This window comes from Crocuta crocuta, unplaced genomic scaffold (genome assembly GCF_008692635.1).
Source record: "Crocuta crocuta isolate KB4526 unplaced genomic scaffold, BGI_CrCroc_1.0 scaffold31, whole genome shotgun sequence".
In the NCBI taxonomy this organism is placed as follows: domain Eukaryota; kingdom Metazoa; phylum Chordata; class Mammalia; order Carnivora; family Hyaenidae; genus Crocuta; species Crocuta crocuta.
Window position 1 is genome coordinate 15,032,003 of NW_027528362.1, and position 19,064 is coordinate 15,051,066.

At 62.1% G+C, this 19,064-nt stretch overlaps 1 protein-coding gene across 2 annotated transcripts in view; it reads right to left on the reverse strand.

Moving 5' to 3' along the window:
• Window positions 1-11,705: 11,705 nt before the first annotated feature.
• Window positions 11,706-19,064, reverse strand: part of CUNH13orf46 (chromosome unknown C13orf46 homolog) — a 9,437-nt gene continuing 2,078 nt past the window's right edge. Inside the window, exons 2-8 of one of the 2 annotated variants that reach the window (XM_077754001.1) lie at window positions 17,282-17,333; window positions 16,647-16,734; window positions 16,474-16,521; window positions 15,503-15,550; window positions 14,342-14,409; window positions 11,977-12,057; window positions 11,706-11,796 (exon numbers count right to left, since the gene is read on the reverse strand). In XM_077754001.1, coding sequence (XP_077610127.1) covers window positions 11,991-12,057; window positions 14,342-14,409; window positions 15,503-15,550; window positions 16,474-16,521; window positions 16,647-16,734; window positions 17,282-17,333 — 371 coding nt within the window. In that variant the 3' untranslated portion in view covers window positions 11,706-11,796; window positions 11,977-11,990. Of the gene's footprint in view, window positions 11,797-11,976; window positions 12,058-14,341; window positions 14,410-15,502; window positions 15,551-16,473; window positions 16,522-16,625; window positions 16,735-17,281; window positions 17,334-19,064 lie in introns of both variants that reach the window. The other variant, XM_077754000.1, reaches the window with a different exon arrangement.

A 19,064-nucleotide genomic window follows, 5' to 3' on the forward strand; every position in this document is an offset into this window, starting at 1 on the left:
ACAACACCCACTGTCGTCCTACAAATCTGGAGTCTCCTAACCCTAACCCTAACCCTAACCCTAACCCTAACCCTAACCCTAACCCTAAGCCCCAGGCAGCGTCTTCTGTGTCCCTCTGTCTCTCGCCAGCCTGCCCCTCTCACAAGGCCCCCGGGGTCACCACCCGGGACAATCTCTCACCTAAGACTCCTACCTTCACCCCACCCTCCAAGCCCTTCTACCAGTGATGGGGACACGCCCACAGGTCCGTGGACAGGATATGGATGTCTGGAGGGAGGTGAGCTCTCTGCGGGCATCACTGAGGTCGGGGCCCTCCGCACTCCCATCTGGACCTGCACACGCCTCTACGTCTTGGCTCAAACATCCCTGCTGGCAGCACCTCTTCCAAGTAGCCTTTGCCTGGCTGGCCCCGCTCCCCTCACAGCGGGAAGCCTTCCTGAACTTGCCCTGTGCCCCCGGAGCCATGATGGGTCACCTTTCAGGACAGGGGTGCCCAGGTTCGCTACCCAGAACAAGGGTGGAGACGTGCCAGAGGGAATCCTGGGCCTGAAGCCTTGAGGCTGCCTTGGTTGTTTGTTTACCTGTGAAATGGACGTAAATACCAGTCTTAGCCCCCAGAGTGAGGGAGGGGTCAGGCCCTGAGTGACCCCATGGCCTGGGGTCCCAGGTTCCTTTTGATGTGCTGTGTGTCTTGGGCCAGTGTACTGACCTCTCTGTGGCCAGCCTGTCATCTGCAAAACAGAGCTAACGACAATACCTGAATCTGGAGCTTTACACAAGGACCAGGTAGGTCACAGGTCTGAAGTCTTGAAAGTGTTCAAGGCAGCTCATGGTAAAAGGGATCAGCTGGGCTCATAGAGAAACCAGGCGCCGGGCAGAGAGGGGTGGGGGGGGCGGGTGCTGCAGACCTCGTGAGCCAGCCCCAGACGGCCAGTGAGAACCGGGCGGAGCCGGTGGCCCCAGAGCCGCCTGGAGCCCTCGCGCAGCAGGGGCCGCAGCCCAGACGCACAGCTACTTTCTGCCAGCCGGCGCCTCCTGGTTCCCGCCTGGCCTGTGAAGGGCTCGCGGTGTGTGAGGCCGAGGGGTCTGGGCCCAACCCACAGACCCTGGAGACCTGGGAGGTGCTGGCCGTCCAGGGCAGGGACAGCTGCTCCTGGGCACAGAACGAGGCCGGCTCCAGGTGCCCCCAACCCCCAGATAAGCTGCCCGAAGCAGAAGACCCTCCTCTTTCCAACTTTCTCTCAGAAAACGTGGGCTGGGACTCCGCCAGTCAGGCACGTCCTTAGAGAAGAAGGGTGTCCCGGCGCCAGGCCCGCGCTGCCTCCGCCGGGCACACGCTCCTCCCCCGCAGGAGTGATGTGCGTCCTGGTCTGAACGCGCAGGTGACGCGCCGCCGTTCCCAGGAAACTGGAGACGGCAGCTTGCCCCTCGCAGTGGCCTGAGAACACGCTGGGCCCAGCACTGTCTGCACTTGAGAACTTTGCCCCGTTCCTCCCTTCCCTTCCTGCTGTGGGCACCCTGTGTGCCCCCCGGCCGGCCTGGAGAGAGAGGTTTGCCGCCGCCCCTCACCAAGTCCCCAGTCAGGATGTTTTCTCCTACGATCAATTTTTATTTAATTTTTTAATGTTTATTTATTTTTGAGAGAAAGTGAGAGAGAAAGAGAGAGGGAGAGTGAGAGGGCGCACACGAGCAAGCAGGGGTGGGGCAGAGAGAGAGACACGGAATCTGAAGCAGCTCCAGGCTCTGGGCTGTCAGCACAGAGCCCGATGCGGGGCTTGAACCACGAACTATGAGATCATGACCTGAGCCAAAGCCGGACGCTTAACGGACGGAGACCCCCAGACTCCCTCTCCTACGATCTTATCTCCTCCTTGAACTTTCACTTTTGAGTGGGACCCAGGTCCTTGGAGAGGCGGCTGGCTCAGCACTTGCTGGGGCAGGGAAATTCAAGGTGAGCCTGGACTGTCCTGCGGGGCTGGAAAACCAAGAAATGCTCCCGAATTTAATTCATTAGAAAAGTGAGAGCTTGTTGAAGGACACAGGGCACAGCATGGGGGCGCTTCCGTGGCCACGAAGGGACCCGGCAGCAGCCACACACGTGAAGCCAGCCTGGGGACAGACGCCTGTGCCTGAGCCCATGCGGAGGGGTGAGCACGTGGATGCCCCTTCGTTCCGTCAGCGGGAGCCGGTGGGAGGTAGAAGCAGGGAAGCCCCAGCGCTGCCCGCACAGCCGCCACCAGGCGCTACAACCAGAGTGGAGAGTTTGCCAGGACTCGGAATTTGTGCCCCAAGAAGACGCGTGGCTTCAGCACGAGACTTTGCATGCAGACAGCCACCTTGACCGGCGCTCGCAGCCGACCTCACAGCGAAGNGTCAGGTTTCAGGCTCTGGTGTAGGGAAGCTCCTTCCACCGAGCTGGGCTCAGCTGCCACCCTGGCAGTGCAGAGCGAAGCAGCCCGAAACAGCAGATGCTTCCGCGGCACCAGCATCCCGCTGCGCCTGCCTGAGGAGGCCCGGGTCCTCGGGTGTGTCTCACATGGCAGGTTGCAGCTGCTTCGACACCCACCACCTCCCTCCACGCGCCCTCCGGATGGCCAGCACTGGCCGAGGGTTTAAGTTTTCACTGTGCTAATAGTGTATGTGCTTGAGCTGGGTGTGACCCTTCAGCACGGGACTGGGCCCTCCAGTGTGCGATAGGGCCCTGTGGGGACCGCAGGCAGGTGGCCCTCGCCTAGATACTACCTGGCTCATGTGACTTGTGGTCCACTAAAGCCATAGGATTTTCTTTCTATGAACTCCTGCCAAGTCAAGGTCCCCAGGCTGGTTTCACATAAAGCAAAATATAGATGATTCATCTGTGTGATGTTTAGTTGTGGGCTCACCCACTTATCTATTGAGAGATCTAGAATCTTGAGTCTGCTTTGACCCTCTCTTCCATACTTCGGAAAATTTATGTAGCTTGTCAGCCCCGTGCCGTCCATGGACAGGCCAAGAGCTAGTGCAGAACGCAGGGGACAGCCACGGGCACCATCCCAAGCCCAACATTTGCTGACTAGTCCATACTCAGAGGACAATTCATCCCTAGGGTCCAGTTCCCTGCACAGTGGCCCAGAGTGCAGGGGGCAAGCCCACTGCTACCTGCTTATTACGGGCACATGCTCACAAGGTTGAAGATGCTCCCAGAACTTGACACTCATCGCCAAGACATTTCCACTTTACCTTACAAAAGCCGTGGTGCCGCACAGGCCAGCTCCTCCCCGGGAGTCTGCCTGGCGCTCTGGCAGAGACCCCGCAGGTGCTCAGTGAACACACAAGAGAATGAGCATCTCAGGAGTGTGGAGCGTGGAAGGAAGGCACGCACATCCCTCTGGGATCACAGGATCCGTGTGGCTCCCACAGTTTAGACAGGATCAGGCAGTCCTCATGTCCACAGTGTGGCGGGCCCATTCTGAGATGGGCGTCCTGAACACCGGGTGCTGAGCCGCACTCCACCCCGTATGATAGACAGAGCCCTCTCCCAGGGGGCCGCCGGTTCCAAGGGGTGGTCTGAGCAGGGTGGTCAGCTGGCTATTGGGATCAGCTGGGTTACATGGTCACTGCTGGGTGCTCAGCTGGGTCGGGTGCTCAGCTGGGTCAGGTCGCCGGGCTCGCTGGCTCCGTGCTGAATGAACACCCAGCGTGGCCAGTATGTGTCTGAGGCTGCTGTGCTGCACGCTGTCTGGGAAGAAGTTTAATCCAGAGTGTGATTCCCACAGAAATTCCCAGATCTGTGGGCCCTTCAGTAGGAAGTCCACTGGGAGGGGTGGCACGTGCTGAGAAATCATCCAGCAGCCGGGCTGTCTGGGAGCTAATCAGCCATAATACCCAGTGCCCTTTCCCCAGCGGGCTGCTGGGTGGCCTCAGTGACACCAGGGCTGCAACACCCTGAGCTATTCTGGTGAAAACAGGGGGCCTGCTTTGTGGCTGTGCGCCCCAGGCCAGGGCAGAGGCAGGACGAGGGGCAGAGACCTCAAGGCCAGGCAGACACTGATGGGGTCTGTGTGTGCACATCTATGTGTGCACTCGTGTGCGTGCACCTCCATGCGTGCACTCACTCAGTGTGTGCACATCCACGAGTGCACTCGCTTAGAGTGTGCATATCCATGTGTGCACTCGCTCAGTGTGTGCATATCCACACGTGCACTCGCTCAGTGTGTGCACATCTGCGCGCATCTATACGTGCACTTGCCTGTGTGCACATCCATGCATACACTAGAGTGTGTGTGCACACCCACGCGTGCACTTGCTCAGTGTGTGCACATCCACGTGTGCACTTGCGTGGGTGCGGGGGTGGGTTCTCTGGAGAAGGACAAGGGCATTGCTGATTGACTGAGTCATAAGAACAGGTGAGGAAACCGCTGGACGCGAGGGGCAGGGCTCTGTGCTCAGAGCAGGGTGCATGGGAAGCCCTGTCCCTTAATGCTCCGGACACTCCTCCCTCCACAGCCCTGGGCAAGCAGAAAGCAGGGGTGCTTGCTGGGCGGGGACCCGTGAGCCTAGAGCACCAACCAGGGTGGGTCCGTGGTGCAGCCCCAAGGGGCCCTGAGAACCCCGAATCCCCAGCCAGATGGGGTGGGGCTCCGACACTGTCTGCCCCCAGCAGGAGTAGGGCAGATGGTGGCCGAGGTTTTATCCCTGCCTCATGTGGTCACCAAGGTTTGGCAGATGGCTCCTTGGGTAGCAGGGAGCTCAGAGTCCGATAGACCTGTTTGTTCACCCAAGGTGATGGGACCCAGGATGAGTGAGGGCTTGCACAGATTCTAGAAGGAGCCAAGAGGGCCCGGGAAAGGCACGTGCATGCGGACTGGGAGCCAGGACTCTGAGAGACGTGCTGAAAGGCCCTGGGCTCCCGCATGTGGGTCTCACGCTGCCACTGCACAGGCCTGTGAGGGAGGCGCTCTGGGGCTGGAGCAGGTCCCCGGACAAGAAGCAGGCAGTGGGGGTGTCTGACACCCAGACGTAAGGCCACCTTGGGTACCGCCAGCCAGCAGTCACCTTTGGGAGGGTCCTGGCTCCCTCCCCTCCCCCAGGGGACTGTCTCTGGGAGTCAGCTCTCCACGCCATCTGCACCATCTGCCTGGGACCCGGGACGTGTTGTGCAGGGCCCAGGAGTCGGCGGCATGATTTGTGCCTTCCTGGCTCCTTATCCCATAATTCCGGACTGTGAGCCCTGATTGCTCGCCCTGCCTTTTCCAGGAACCCACGTCAAGCCCTGGCACGCTGGAAGCTCTCTAGGGCAGGGCTCAGGCTGTCTTCACGTCCCGCTGGGGGACCTGAGGGCACTTCTTATCATTCCGAAGAGCCGGTGTGGGAAACCCAGTGCTGGACAGATGGCATAGGCACCACGTTGCCAAAGGGGCTCCCCTGATTTCCTCAAGAACAAGCAAACCCTGCAGACGACGGCCAGGCACCTGCTGTGGGGGAGGGGCTGGTGATGGGAGGGGCAAGAAAGAACCTGGAACTTAATGTTTCTGGCATTGACCTTACGGATGAACTTGACAGAAGCGTGAGAGCTGAAGCGCGTTCCCACGGGAAACGGAAGAAGCTGGCTTAGGTGGTGCCCTCCGTCCTGACTCCAGCACTGAGTTCCCCAAACCCCTGCAGCCTTCTGAGCAAGCAGAGTGTCACTTGCTCTCCACAAGCACCCCTTTCTCCCACCCGAACTCCTGGCTCCTGGCCAGGGGAACGTGGCCTCGTTCCCCAGGCTACTGCTGGACCCGATCCCCAGTGGCTGGCAATTGGATCCATCGTGCCTACACCATGAAGATACAAACTGTTGGATGGTGCGGTTCACCAGGCTCTGCCTCGCCGAGTGCGGGAGCCCCGGGGGCTCGCAGCTGCCGCTCTGCAACAAGGGAGCCTCGCGGGACAGAGCCTGTAGCCTGCAGGGTCCGTGTGAGTCCACGCAGCTAGAGCCAGAGTGGGATCGCAGGACAGCCAATGCGTCAGCGTCAGATCAGGAAGTGCTTTGGGACTGCGCGCTCTTGGCTGCCACACGGTGACAGTGTGTGGGAAGGGGAGGTCTCAGCAGAGAGAGGGGGCGCTCTGTCCTGACCTCTGGAGACCCGCTGGAGCTCAGTCCTTTGTGCAGAGAACAGATGTGAGCCACGCTGGGCACGAGCCTTCCCCTCCGTCCTCCAGCGAGGCTTGCGCTGGGTGCGGCGATGACTCCTTGTGCTTTGGGACCGGTGCCAGCAGGCTTTGGACCTGGGGAGGCCGTCATAGTCGTGGGCCGGCCAGTGACCCTGCTCGCCCTGCACCCCACCTGCTCGGCCAGCACCCGCCGTGTCTGAGGGCTTCACTTCAGCCCCTCCATTCCCAGCCCTCGTTGCTCACTAACCCTCGGCCAGGGAGCTTCAGTGGCCCCCACGCCATCATGTCTCAAAGTTGGACTTTGGCTTGCATTTTGCAAACAAAACCAGCGGCTGAAACAGACACGTGTGTGTCTGAGGAACCAGGGAAATCACATTTCCCAATAATTTATGTAGAAAACCATGCCAAACAGAGACTGGAGCCCAGATTGTAATGGAGGGGTGCCGAGCGGAGCCTGTCCTTCAGCCCAGAGCTGAAACCTCAGGCTGAGGGAAACAGTGGGGCGGGGGGGTGGGGGTCCAAGCCCCTCCTTCAGACCTGTTTCCTGGGGTCGGCGGCCCCGTCCCACATCAGGAAGGAAACGGCACCAGGACAGCATGTACACGTCTCCATGTCAGCAGTCAGAGGCCAGATGGAGGCGGCCAGGCAGGCAAGAGGGGCAGGCAGCGCTGACCGGCTGCTGGCTTTGCAGCCCGGCCTGGGGAACTTCCAGAAGGCTCCTTCCCATGTACTGTGTGTGGTCGGCCTGAGCAATCCCCCACGATGGAGATTTGCAGCGTGGGGGTCCTCCTGGCGGCAACTGTGCCCCGGCCTGCCCAGACTCTGGGGGTGGGGACTGGGAAATGCGCTCCTCAGGGTCACACAGGAAAGATAAGTGTTTGGAGTGTGACTCAAGGCACGAGTGCACAGGCCCCCATCCCTCCTGAGACTCCACACCTGGCGGCCAGCAGCGGCCCCGGGGCGGCACTGAGGGCCCGTCTGCCAGGCTCAGGTCCAGGAAGACAGACCGCAGTGAGGTTGCTCCGGAGCAACTGAGATACGACGTGATGGTGCCCAGAGCCGCTTCGCGTGGGGGTGTTTAGACAGACGAGGAGGCACAGGGAGCAGCTTCCCGGGGGACGAATCCAGGGGGTACACACCCGGCAGGGAGGGACGAGGCTGTCTCCCTGGGGGTTCCACCGGCTGTGGGATCAGAGGGAGCGCCCGGTTGTCGCCCTTGTGAGAGGGGCGTGAGGAGCCTGCCTGCGCCGGGTCCCCAGTGACTGACATGGAGGACTGGAGGCCAGCGGGGTGTCTGGACCGGCTTGGTGACATGGCGGGGGCAGAACCAGGACGGGGACTTGGCACCTTTGGAACCTGTGTTCCCTGCCACTGTGGCCTTAGTTTTCTTATCTGTATAATGGGCTTGCCCACTCCCTCTGGGTCTCAAGGCCTTGTGGGAACACTATCCATCTAACCCTGCATCCCAGAGGGCACACTCTCCCACTCCCAGCAGATGTCACGTTGGTCACAGACCGTCACACTGTGGCCAGGTCCTGGGCCCAGCTGAGCCCAGTGTGACCCAAAAGGAGTTGACAGGCTGCAAACCTGCTGCTTTCTGCACACTGCACCTCCCTGAAAACCTGTCCCTCAACACAAATGGAGGGGAGGCCTTGGGGAAGCCTAAGCCTAATTAGAGCCATGCCCCCTCTTCTGCCTTCAAGGCTGCCCTCTGCCTCCCCCTCCTCCCAGGGCACCTCGGTTGGAGTCTCAGGCGCCTGCGTTTTGGGGCCGCAGGCCGCAGGGGGCAGGCGGGAGCTCCAGGCACCAGCACCTTCGCTTCTGCCAGGCTGGGGCCTGCCCTGGGTGCTCGTGGTCTGCTCTCCCTGGAAGCTCCTCACCTCCCAAGGCCGCAGCAGCCCCTGACTCTCGTGCAAGCTCCTGTCCTCCAAAGCAGGCCCTCCACGTCCCCACGCTGCAGGGGACTGGGGCACCTGGTGGCACCAGGCCTCACAAAGGGCCTCAGGATGACCGCACTGTGAGGGAGCTTCACCTGTTGTTTTGTGGAATGAGATATTCCAGGTCATCGCGGGAAGGATCCGTTCGGGATGCGTTTCCACGTGAACCAAGGATTGTCCTGCCCCGGGAGGCACCCAGGGTGCTCTAAACAGAGGTGCCAGGGACGGGGCTGGGAGGGTCCTGCATCATGAGGTGGGAGGGCAGGGAAGGCCTGCGAGGGGAACTTGACCCCAGAGCACACAGTGTCGGGGTCACGCCTCCAGTCCTGTCCCCGAACACATGATGGCCAACAATGCATTTGCATTGCAACCTCCCCTTTAGTGAATAATGAGAGTTAAAGTTCTCTAATAGTGACGAAGCGACTCGCCATCGCCGCCTCTTGGGCGGTGGCGGTGACCTGCCCGCCGAAGGGCAGAGCTGGTGAGGCGCCACCAGGGGGCGCACTGCGCAAGCGCCTGTCGCGTTCCGGGAGCGGCGGGGGGAGAAGTGCCCGTCGCGCCGGGAGGGGGGCGCGCGGCGCTGCGACCCCGCTGTGACCGGCGTCCCCGGGGTCCTTCACGCCCCACCCTCAATTACAAATGGGGCCGAGGATAGATCCCAGCTTGTGGGTCGTTCTGGAATTAAGGACTTAAAAACGGGCTTCCGGGGCCTGGTGCGGAGCAGACGCCCGCGCTCTGCTGCTGCGGGACCGCGCGCCGCTTCCACGTCGCGGTGGCCCTTGCTGCGCCCCGGGCCCTGGGGCGCCGACCCCCCGCGGGTCGCTTCTCCAAGTGACCAGTTCGCTTCTGCGGAGCGACGTGTAGATGAGCGGAGATGCCTGGTCGGCCGCGGGCTGTCCGCCGCCCTGGGACGGAAGCTCCTGGAGGTGGGGGGCTCATAGTAGGTGTTCAGCAAACAGTCAGGGTCGGGGCTCAGCAATAAGCATTCAGGGCTGCGCTGGGAAAGGAGCCTGTGACGTGAAACCTTGTAAACAGAGGCGGGTGCAGGGTGACGCCAGACTTGTGAACATCTGGCTGCCCATCTGTCTCCATGCTGAGCTCTCTCTAGAGACAGAGGGCACCCTTGCTTGAGAGACAGACACTGAGGGTCTGCAAGTAACGAGAAGAAAAGCTAAATGCTTTCTGTTAACTCCCACGTTGCCCACAAGGAGGAGGCGTGTTGGATCTGGGGGTGACACTGTGGGCTGGGGAATGCGGGGGGCGTGGGGCGCAGGAAGGGCCTGTGCAGCTAGTGTGGCCCCATCAGAGGTGTGGGGGCGGATGCGGCCCAGCGCTGCCCCCCCCCCCCCGGGTCTGTAAGCCTCTCTCGCTTACAGGGGTCTGAGTAGGTGGGCGCCGGTGGCCGAGGGAGGAACCAGGTCAGGCCTGCGGCCAGGGATGACAGGGGCCACCGCCTGGGGCCACTGGCCAAGCCTGTTTGTGGCAGAAAATGCCACCAGTGAGCCTGCATCAGGCCCCCCCCGCCCCCCGGGCAGGCTGAGGCGGGGCACCTGGGGACCCGGAGGCCCAGGGGGCCTCTGAGCAGGGGGAGGCCAGGAGAGGCTTCGCAGGCAGCTCAGAAGACTTGTTCATCCACCCCGTGTTTCCAGGGCCATCTCACTGTGCACACAGGGGGCGTCCTGTCCCGCCCTCACCACCGGCCGGGCCTCCCAGAGCGGGGACAGGGTGGATGCAGCTCCCCGCTGCCCGCAGATGGCGGCCCAGGGCGCAGCCGGGAGACTGTGGCCTCCCCCCTGCCATCCAGCAAGCTGTGTCGCCCGCAGTGAAAGGCCCCTACTGCTGCGGACAGATCCGCTCAACGGTCTGCTCTCTCTCAGGGTCCAGACCGCCTCACCCCTCCCACCCCCGTGACTGGCGCACTTCTCTGCAGGGACCTGAGGCTCTTACCCCACGGGCCACACCTCCTCCGTGGAAGCCTCTGTGGGGGCAGGGGTGCGGCTGGGCCAGCTGGCGTGCTTGGAGCTCTGTCCCCTCCTATGAGGGCCACCCCTGGCCTCAGCTCAGGGCCTTTCTGTGGGAGCAGGACGCCGGAGCCAAAACCACCACACCTGCAAGCCATGCCCCTGGGGTCCCCCCAGGCCTGCCCTGGACTGGCCCCCCTCAGATACCCACCCCCAGATGATGTGGAACAGAAGTACCTCCAACTATGGGGTTCAAAGGCCCCATGAAAAGTTAAACGTGCATCTGATTTGGGAGAATTTATAGCCTAAAACAGGGAAAGGCCACAACCAAGCACAGGTGGGGTGTCCCTGCTCTCCAGGCCCCGAGAGGCCAGCAGCCACATGCAATGACAAGGGACAGACAACAGACAGATAGCGGGGTACACGGCCAGGAGCCCCCAGGGCCTGTGGCCGAGAACTTCTGTGGTGGGTGCTGCTCTGTCGCACGGCCCTGGCGCTGAGGCCTGCTCCTCCCATCCTGGCCAATGGGCAGACCAGCTGTCTCTCCAGAAGCTTCCTAGGTACCCTTCTAGCTGCTGGCAGCAGTGAGGGCTGGGCAGGGACAGGGGCCGTCTGTTTGGGGGCTAAGGCGCAGAGTACTTGTTCCACATATTGTCCGGCGGCAGGGGCCCCAGGCTCCGAGGTGTGTGAGGTCCTCTGTGTATCGCACGTCTGAACACCTGGCACATCAGGACCACTCAGCAGGGCAGCCTTTCTGTGATCCGGTCAGGTGACAGCCCTGCATGCCTGGCCAGGGAAACGGTTTCCGTGACCAGATCTCAGCCGCCCCTGAGCCTCCCTGTCGGTGGAGATGCGGCCGGAGGATGAGGCCCCAACCCACCTGCGCCCACAGCAGGCATTTGAGGCTCTCGCCATATGACTCCTCTGACCCCTGGGCCCAGATGTTCCCCCCCTCAGAGAGGCTGCTTGTCACCGGCACACACCCTCCTGCACGCTCATGGTTGTGTTATGTGTGTGTGTGTGCACATGGGTATGACTGCCCACGTGGGTACTATGCATGCCCGTGTAAATGTGCACACATGTGTCTGCACATGTGCATGCGTGGTGTGTATGCGTACATGCCCAATGTGCACTTGTGTGTGTACATGTGTGTGCGAGTGTGCATGCGTGTGAGTGAGCAAGTGCATGTGCAGGGTTCTCAGTCATGGGTCGACCACATGAAATTGAAATTCTTTGCCCACTTGGCCTGTGGCAGTTTGCTGAGACCTGGGTGACTGAGCGTGGGAACGCAAGCCCCTTGTCCAGCCTCCCTCTGCGCCCGCCCTCCCCTCCCCCTGTAAACACCTGCTCCTGGAGCCGGAGCCACGGTGAGGCAGCAGGGCCCGAGTCAGGCTTCCGGCTGCAGAGATGGTCTCCCTCTGGCAAAGCTCACCTCCAGGCCCTCAGGGAATGCCTACCCCACCTCGGGCCCCTCATGTTGGGGCTTGGACCCCTCAGATGCATCTGGAGCCAAGTCTAGGGCTGCATGGTCACGGCCACCGTCATGTACATGTGACTGGGGGGGGGGGTCAGCCATCTGTCACTGAGCTCACCCCCCCAGTTACATTTCAGGGAACGAGATGCATGGAAGGAAGACACAGGGATCCCCCAGCAGGCGCCAGAGAGAGAGAACCCCTTCCGTTCACGCTTTATTGTGTCTTTTTAAAAGATGGTGTCATTGCTCACCCAGCAAGTCAGTGGCTCACACCTGGGTGGTCATCAGCGCCCTGAAATGGTTCAAGTGATGTTTCTTAGAGCTTCTCGTTGGCGCCCCCGTCCTTCCCTCCCAGGTCTTTGCAGGACCGAGGAGGTTGAGAGATCAGGGGAGCAGCCCAGTCCCCTCTCTTCTGCTTCCTGTCCCCTCTGGATGCCCCCTCGGCCGCCAGCCCCATCCTGGTGAGAACTACCTTGTCCAGGGCTGTTACACACTGTCCTTGGCCTTCCTTCTGGTGGGGTAGGGGATGCAGCACACCCAGCTGGTCCTGGTCCTAGGGGCCGAGCGGGGAGAGACAGGCACCCCCACCAAGCTCAGAGCCCGGGGCCACAGGCAGCGCCCCTGCGCCCCAGTTGCATGCCCCCCCATCAAGTCCAGGGGGCCCAGGGTTTCCCAGGGCACACACAGCCAGACTCCTGGCCAGAACTGGGCTTGCCACCAGCTGCCTCCAGCCCACCCGGTGCCTTTGTCCTCTGCGCTGGGAGGCCCGAGCCAGAAGGGGCCCCTTGAACGTGAAAGACCTCAAAGACCAGCCGAGCCAAAGCGCTCTCTCTCGGCCCCAAAGCCAGGCTGTGTCCAGGAGTTGCCACGCCTACCCCTGCCCATTCACTGTGGGGTGGTCTCTGGGTCTCCTCTTCCAACCGAGGCTGCCTCTGGGACGAGTCAGCCGCACCCCTTCCCTTTGCAGAGACCCCAGTTCGGGGCCAAAGCGTCCCAGCGGGCAGCAAGCAGCGGCTCACCCGCGGGCTCCNCGGAGGGCCCCCCACAGACCCCCCTGCCACCCGCCAGCGGTCCCCTCCCCCCACACCCAAGGCTTGGTTCTTATGTGCTGGCCGGGGCTTGCTGGGCAGCTGAGTCCGCCGGCGGGGAGCGGAGACGCGAGGCGGACTTGGGATTGTCCGGCCTGCGGGCGGGGGGAGGGCAGCAAGTAAAGCCACCGCGCTGCACCCAGTGCGGCTGAATCTGTCGCCAAGTCCTTTAAGAGACTACGAGGAACACAACGGCCTGCTTCGAGGGACTCTTCTCTTTCCAGCCTAGATTTGGAAGTGTGACAGGGCCACTCCGACAGCAAACGCAGGGACCTCCACGTGAGTGGAGCCGGGCAGGGACCTGGGGCCGTCTGACCCTTCCTCACAGAACACCCACGGCAGGGGGAAAGGTCATGTAAAAACGACTCCCCAAGTGAGCAAAGGCTTCGGGGCTATGCACGCTCAAAGCTGTTGACGCCAAGGAGGGCGCCGGTGCAGGGGTGCTGCCCTCCCTGCTCCCAGGGGGGGCCCGCGTGCCCTGTGCTGCCCTCCCTGCCCCTGCTCCCAGGGGGTGCCGCGTGTCCCTGTGCTGCCCTCCCTGCCCCTGCTCCCAGGGGGGGCCCCGCGTGCCCCTGTGCTGCCCTCCCCTCCCTGCCCCTGCTCCCGGGGGGGGCCCCGCGTGCCCTGTGCTGCCCTCCCTGCCCCTGCTCCCGGGGGGGGCCCCGCGTGCCCCTGTGCTGCCCTCCCCTCCCTGCCCCTGCTCCCGGAGGGGGGCCGCGTGCCCCTGTGCTGCCCTCCCTGCCCCTGCTCCCGGGGGGGTCTGGGGGCCTCAGAGCCTGTCCTTTAGCAGAGCTGTTCTTCACGGGGCCAGTTGCTGAGAAGGACCGAGTACCAGTTTTACAACAGAATTTGCTTTGTATCTAAATATCTGTATCAGAGATTTTTTTAAAAAAATGTTTGAGCAAATAAGCCAAGATATATAGGTGTTAATTCCAAGAAGTAGGAAGTTGGATAAGTTGCTATTTTCTCCTTAGCGTTTCTCTGTATTGTTTAAAATAAAATAGGGGCACCTGGGGGCTCAGTCGGCTGAACGTCTGTCTATTGATTTTGGGTCAGGCCATGATCTCACTGTTCGTGGGTTCCAGCCCCACGTCGGGCTCTGTGCTGACAGGGCAGAGCTTGCTTGGGATTCTCCATCCCTCCCTCTCTCTGCCCTTCCCCTCTGCCCTCAACAATAAACATTAAAACATTTTTTAAATAAAAAAATAATAGATCCATGGGCCCTTGGGTGAGAGAGCAGCCGACCCAGCACCCGTTACGGCCTCAGGACCTCATGGGGGTTGGCTGGCCCCATCCGTCTCTACCCTAAGAGGGTGTCAGTGGTCAAGACAAATGTGCCTTGAACCCCAGCCCTGGGGTTTGGCCTGCTTTGCGGGGACGCAGCCAGGTGTTGGGTCCTGCCTCCCAGCTACTCCTGCAGCCAAAGCCCCAAATGAGGAGCTGGAAGGACCCACCCAGCAGCACTTCCCGCTCACCTCCGCTTACCCCCACCTCTCCCACCTCACAGTCCGGCCAAGCTGTTGGCTGATGGGATGGGGAGAGTGGGTATGGCTGTGGGGTGAGGGGGCACAGGGTAAGGGTCATCCCTGAGTCCCACTGCTCACCTCTGCTTGGGGCTCTACGCACACAGGAGAGGGGAAAGGCGGCAGCGGGCTCTGCCCAGGCTGATGGAGGTTCGGTGGGCCCGCCAGACACCGTGGTGGAGGGGAACCCCCCTTCCCCATGTGCAGACCCATAAGCATCACTCACTCGTCTTCTGATAAATCCCCCGTGTCCATCTGAGACCGCTTCTCTTCTTTCATGGTGCTTGTGACCACCTGTGGGAAGTGGCATCAGCAGTTTAGGGGACACGGGGAGGGAGTCACCACAGCCACCGGGGCCAGAGCTGTTGGGCCTGTCCGAGGGTCACATGGAGGCCTGGGGCCTCGCGGGCACTGAGCATCTTCCCATGAGTTTGGGCACCGTGAGGTCAAAATTGCCAGTTAGGGAACCCTGACCAAGGAACTGTGCCCTGGATGTGGACCACTGTGACTTCTGGACTGCAATCCCAACCCTGCCACTGGATGACTTTCTTTGAGTCTTTAAAACCTGCGGTGCCCCCAAGACACCTTGTGGGTAGTTACTAACCAGCATTCTTCACTGTGCTGTGTGTTCGGAGGGAAAGGGATGGAAGATGCAATAAAAAAAAAACAGTCCCCAGGTAGGAGTTTAATATGAAAGAGCTTCAAAAATCTTCCCAAGGCAGCTGCCTGCTACAGCTGGGGAACGGGGTCATCCCAGGACAGTTTTGTTGGCTGGGTCCAGACAAGCCGTCCGTCAACCCCTTCATCTTACAGAAAATGATACATGACAATGGGGATGATGGTGGTGGTGGAGGCGATGGGCGGTGGCGGAGGTGGTGATGGTGGCGGTGGCGGAGGTGGTGATGGTGGTGGTGGAGGTGGTGATGGCGGTGGTGGAGGTGGTGATCCCTGGTACTGAGGCTTTCTGGACACAGCTACTATGCTGAGAGCTTTATAGAACCATCCTGGGGTGTGGGTGCTACTAAGATCCTCATTTTACAAACGAGACACAGAAGAACTGAGAGGTTCGGTGACTTGAGTATTTACTGGCAGAGCCAGATGTGGAGACTAGGTCTCTGAGTCCTTTAGGCCACACCCCAGCATGGTCCCTGAGAGGTTCTTAGGGCCCGGGGGACCCTGAGGGTGCGCCTCGGCCCTCGAGTCTCTGGTGATGCCGGAATGCGTGCAGGTTGGAGGATAAGGAGGAGGCCAGGGAGGCTTTGGGGCCCCTGCCTCTGCCTCAGCCTCCAGCACATGCACGTGGGGCGCATTCCCTGGACGGGCCTCGGGGGCCCTGAGTGCAGTGTTCCCAGCAGGTGGCCGGGCTCTGTCGTCTGAGGGCCTTTACCTCCTCGGCACGGTCTCCCAGATCAATCTCCACAAACACAGATGGTTTCTGTGGATGGAAACCAAAGAGAAGTGGCTGGCGGGCTCAGGTGGCCGCAGAGGGGAGGCAGCCTCCCGGGAGGCGCAGGGGGCTCCGGGCCCTGGTGCAGCAGGGACCACCAGAGAGTGGCTGTGCTCCATGGGGGCTCCGAGTAGCTGGGCAGAGCGCGGTCGGCGGTGTGACTGGAAGGTGTGCGTGGCCAGCGCTGGCAGAGGGGAGGGGAGGGACTCCACCGCGCATCTCTCCCTACTCACCCCCTCAGGTCCCTGAGACCCCAGTTCTCCCCCGGCTTCACCATCTGAGAACCAGGGCTGTGGGTCACCAGGCTGCCCAGGGCTGGGGCAGCCCCTCCACACCCTCGCAGAAACGCACGCTGCCCCCTAACCCTCGGGGGGCCCTCTCTGCCCCGCACTGGTGAGGACTCACACTGAGGCGTGGGAGCAGCTCGGCCCAGAATGGGTTTCCAATGGTAGCACTTCAGTGAACCCCACACGTGTTTGTGGGTGAGCTCTGGGAACCCCAGGGGCCATCTGTCCTAGGTCCTGGTAAAATGGGTCTGGCTCCTTCTCCCTCCCACATGGATTGGGAAGGGGAATGAGCACCTTCTTCCCTCGGAACGTGGCCGGTGGGAATCCCTGCCCCAGCACAGATGGGTGTCTGGCCAGCGCATCACGGCAGGGCACGGGGGGCGGTTCAAGGCTAAGCTTTCCACGGCCACCTCCCGCCAGGCCCCCAGTGACTCAGGCAGATGCTTTGGGAAGAGGGGTGCCCAGCATCAGCCAGGAGCACAGAGCTTGACCCAAAGGCTCTTGGTTCAGCCTACAGCGTGGTCCCGCCAAGGTGACCCCGGGACCACGTGTCCACAGCCGGCTCGTGGTCCCACGGGGCCGCGCCTGACAGCCCTCCTGTCTGACAAAGTCAAGTGCTCTTGCCTCTCTTCCCAAAGGCTCATCCAGCTTTCCGGACTCCAGCTCCTCTTCCTGCAGAAGACAACAGACGAGTGAGCAACAGCAGGAGCGGAGGGCGCGGCACCGCGCGCACACCCCGGGCGTGCCCGGCCAGCCCTCCCGCTCCCGCCACCGGCCTCCGGGTGGCCCCTCGTCACCGCCGGCCCCGTCCTTCCGCCGTCAGGCTCCAGCTTTCCCGGGGCGCCCTCACGCTTGTCCTGTTTGTCCTCCTCTGGGTCCGCCTGACTGCAGAGGAGGCGGTGGGTCAGCCTGGGTGTGGGGCGGCTCTGGGCCGCGGAGGGACAGGGAGGGACGGGGCGCGCAGGGCCTGCCTCCTGCCTGGGGGTGGGCGGAGGCCAGGGCAGACGGGTCCGGCCCCGGGCACCCAGGAGCAGGCAGGGCTGCACCAGGCAGGTTCTAGGGCCGTGATGGTGGTGCAGGGGGGCGGGGGGCGGTCGGCCCACAGTGGGGCTGCACATCCAGACCTTCCCCAAACAGCGAGGCCTGTGGTGCGGCCAGCGGCCTGGAGAGTCGCCTGGGAACGTCTGCTAAGACAGGCATCAGCTCCGAGGCTCCCGGCCGTGGCCAGTTGGGGGCTGCCCGGGGAAGCGGGTGCAGCGGGCGTGCGGCTTGCGGCCTTGGCACCCCTCCCACCCGAGCCCTTGGGGTCTTCTCGGGACACTCAGGCCTCCTTTGGGTCCAAGCGTCGACCCCGGGGCCGCACCCCCCACCCCCGCTGTCTCCTGTGCCCTCAAGTCTCTGAAAACACCCCTGCTGGACAAAGACCCCTTACCAGCGGGCGTCCTCAGTGTCACTTCGTAGGTCTCTTCCCTGGTCCTCGGACTCTGGGGAGGAAGGGGCAGCGTCTGCCACCAGAACCCCTGGCCCGTGGCCGGCCCTACAGGGGCTGACAGGCCGTCCTCAGGCGCTGGCCCCAGAGGACGGTCCAGGTCCCGTTTCCGTGTGGCCACAGCTGGGCCCAGGGTGCTACGGGAGGCTGGCTGCCTGTGGCTGCTCCCCGCCCGCCAGCGCCTCGGGCCCCTGCCCCCCAACCCGACACACACACACACACACACACACACAGGGCCCCAGATCCCAACACAGCCCCCCCAGGTGGGCAGTTACAAAGCCTCACTCGTCCTTCTGATAGGGGGCCCGGCAGGTGCCTCGGAGCACCCCAGTCCTGCGGGGGGCTTCCTCCGGAAGCTGGTGGCGTCCTCTCCCTCTCAGGCCTCCAGGCTGGGGGTCTGATGGCCGGGCTGCGGGAGGCAGCCTGCAGGCCGAGAGCCTGGAGCTCTCCCGCGCCGTCCCTGCCCTGGACCCGGCCTCGTGGGGGTCCCCCTGCCCCATGTCAGCAGACCTGCCCTGGAGGGAGACGCGTCTCAGCCGGGCCTCCCGGTGCTCAGCGCGCTTGGCTGTGCTGTTCGGGCCCTTCTCTGTGGCTCACAAGTCCCCTGTGGGTAAGAACTAGGGTCCCTCCCCCTCTCGTCAGCCGCGCCCACACCGGCTCAGGGACGCGGGCTGATGAGTGCTGTGCCGGCCCCGCCACAGACGGAGTCCTAGGGGCACTGGCAGGAGTGCACGGGGCGGCGGGCCAGCTCTCGGGTCTTGAGAGAACATCGCGGAAGCTGGGGCTCTCGAGACAGCCTTCGGGGCACAGAGGCCCAGCCCAGTCCCCACCTCGGAGAACAGGACCCGAATGATTCAGAGGCAATAGTTTTGGGATTTTAAAATTGACTTCTTTTGGAAAATCTTCAGCAGGCCCCGACCTGCAAGCACCCGTGTGTGTGTGTGTGTGTGTGTGTGTGTGTGCATGCACGCGCATGTGTGGGTGTGTGTGTATGCAAGTGTGTTTGGAAGACACGGGGCGGCTCCCTGAACATGCTTCTTCCTATAACATGTATCTGGCAAGAAGGAAAGAGCCAGTAAAAAGACATGATTTTTTTCTCCACAGTGGAGCCCCCAGGGCATCTTGTGTGATCCGGAGGAGTATTATTACCTAAGGGTCTGCTGCTCTCACCCCCAGTCCCTTTTCTTTTTTTTAAATCTTTTTTTTTTTTAATTTTTTATTTCTAGGAGAGAGATAGACAGCATGAGCAGGGGAGGGTCAGAGAGAGAGGGAGACACAGACTGAAACAGGCTCCAGGCTCTGAGCTGGCAGTCAGCACAGAGCCCGACGCGGGGCTCGAACCCACGAACCGCGAGATCATGACCTAAGCGAAAGTCGGACGCTTAACCGACTAAGCCACCCAGGCGCCCCCCCCCCAGTCCCTTTTCTAAGAAAGCTCCTGCGATTATCAAGGCTCTGGGCATTCGGGGCAGCGAGTGGCCTCTTGATCTGAAGGGCTCCACCAACGATCGTCCGGCAGGCAGAGGCCTGGGGGCTGAAGTCTGTTCCTCCTGAGCCGAGGGGGTTCTGAGGTCAGAGGATCAGGGCTTCCAGGGGGTTAGCAACAGGGGATGACTAGAAGGTTTCCTTTGCTGCCGCTCTTCAGGCGGCTCTTCAAGTGCTTGCAGATTAGTTTTTGGGTGAAGACAGCCCCTCAGGGTGCGGCGGGGGGCAGCGGTCCTGCCCC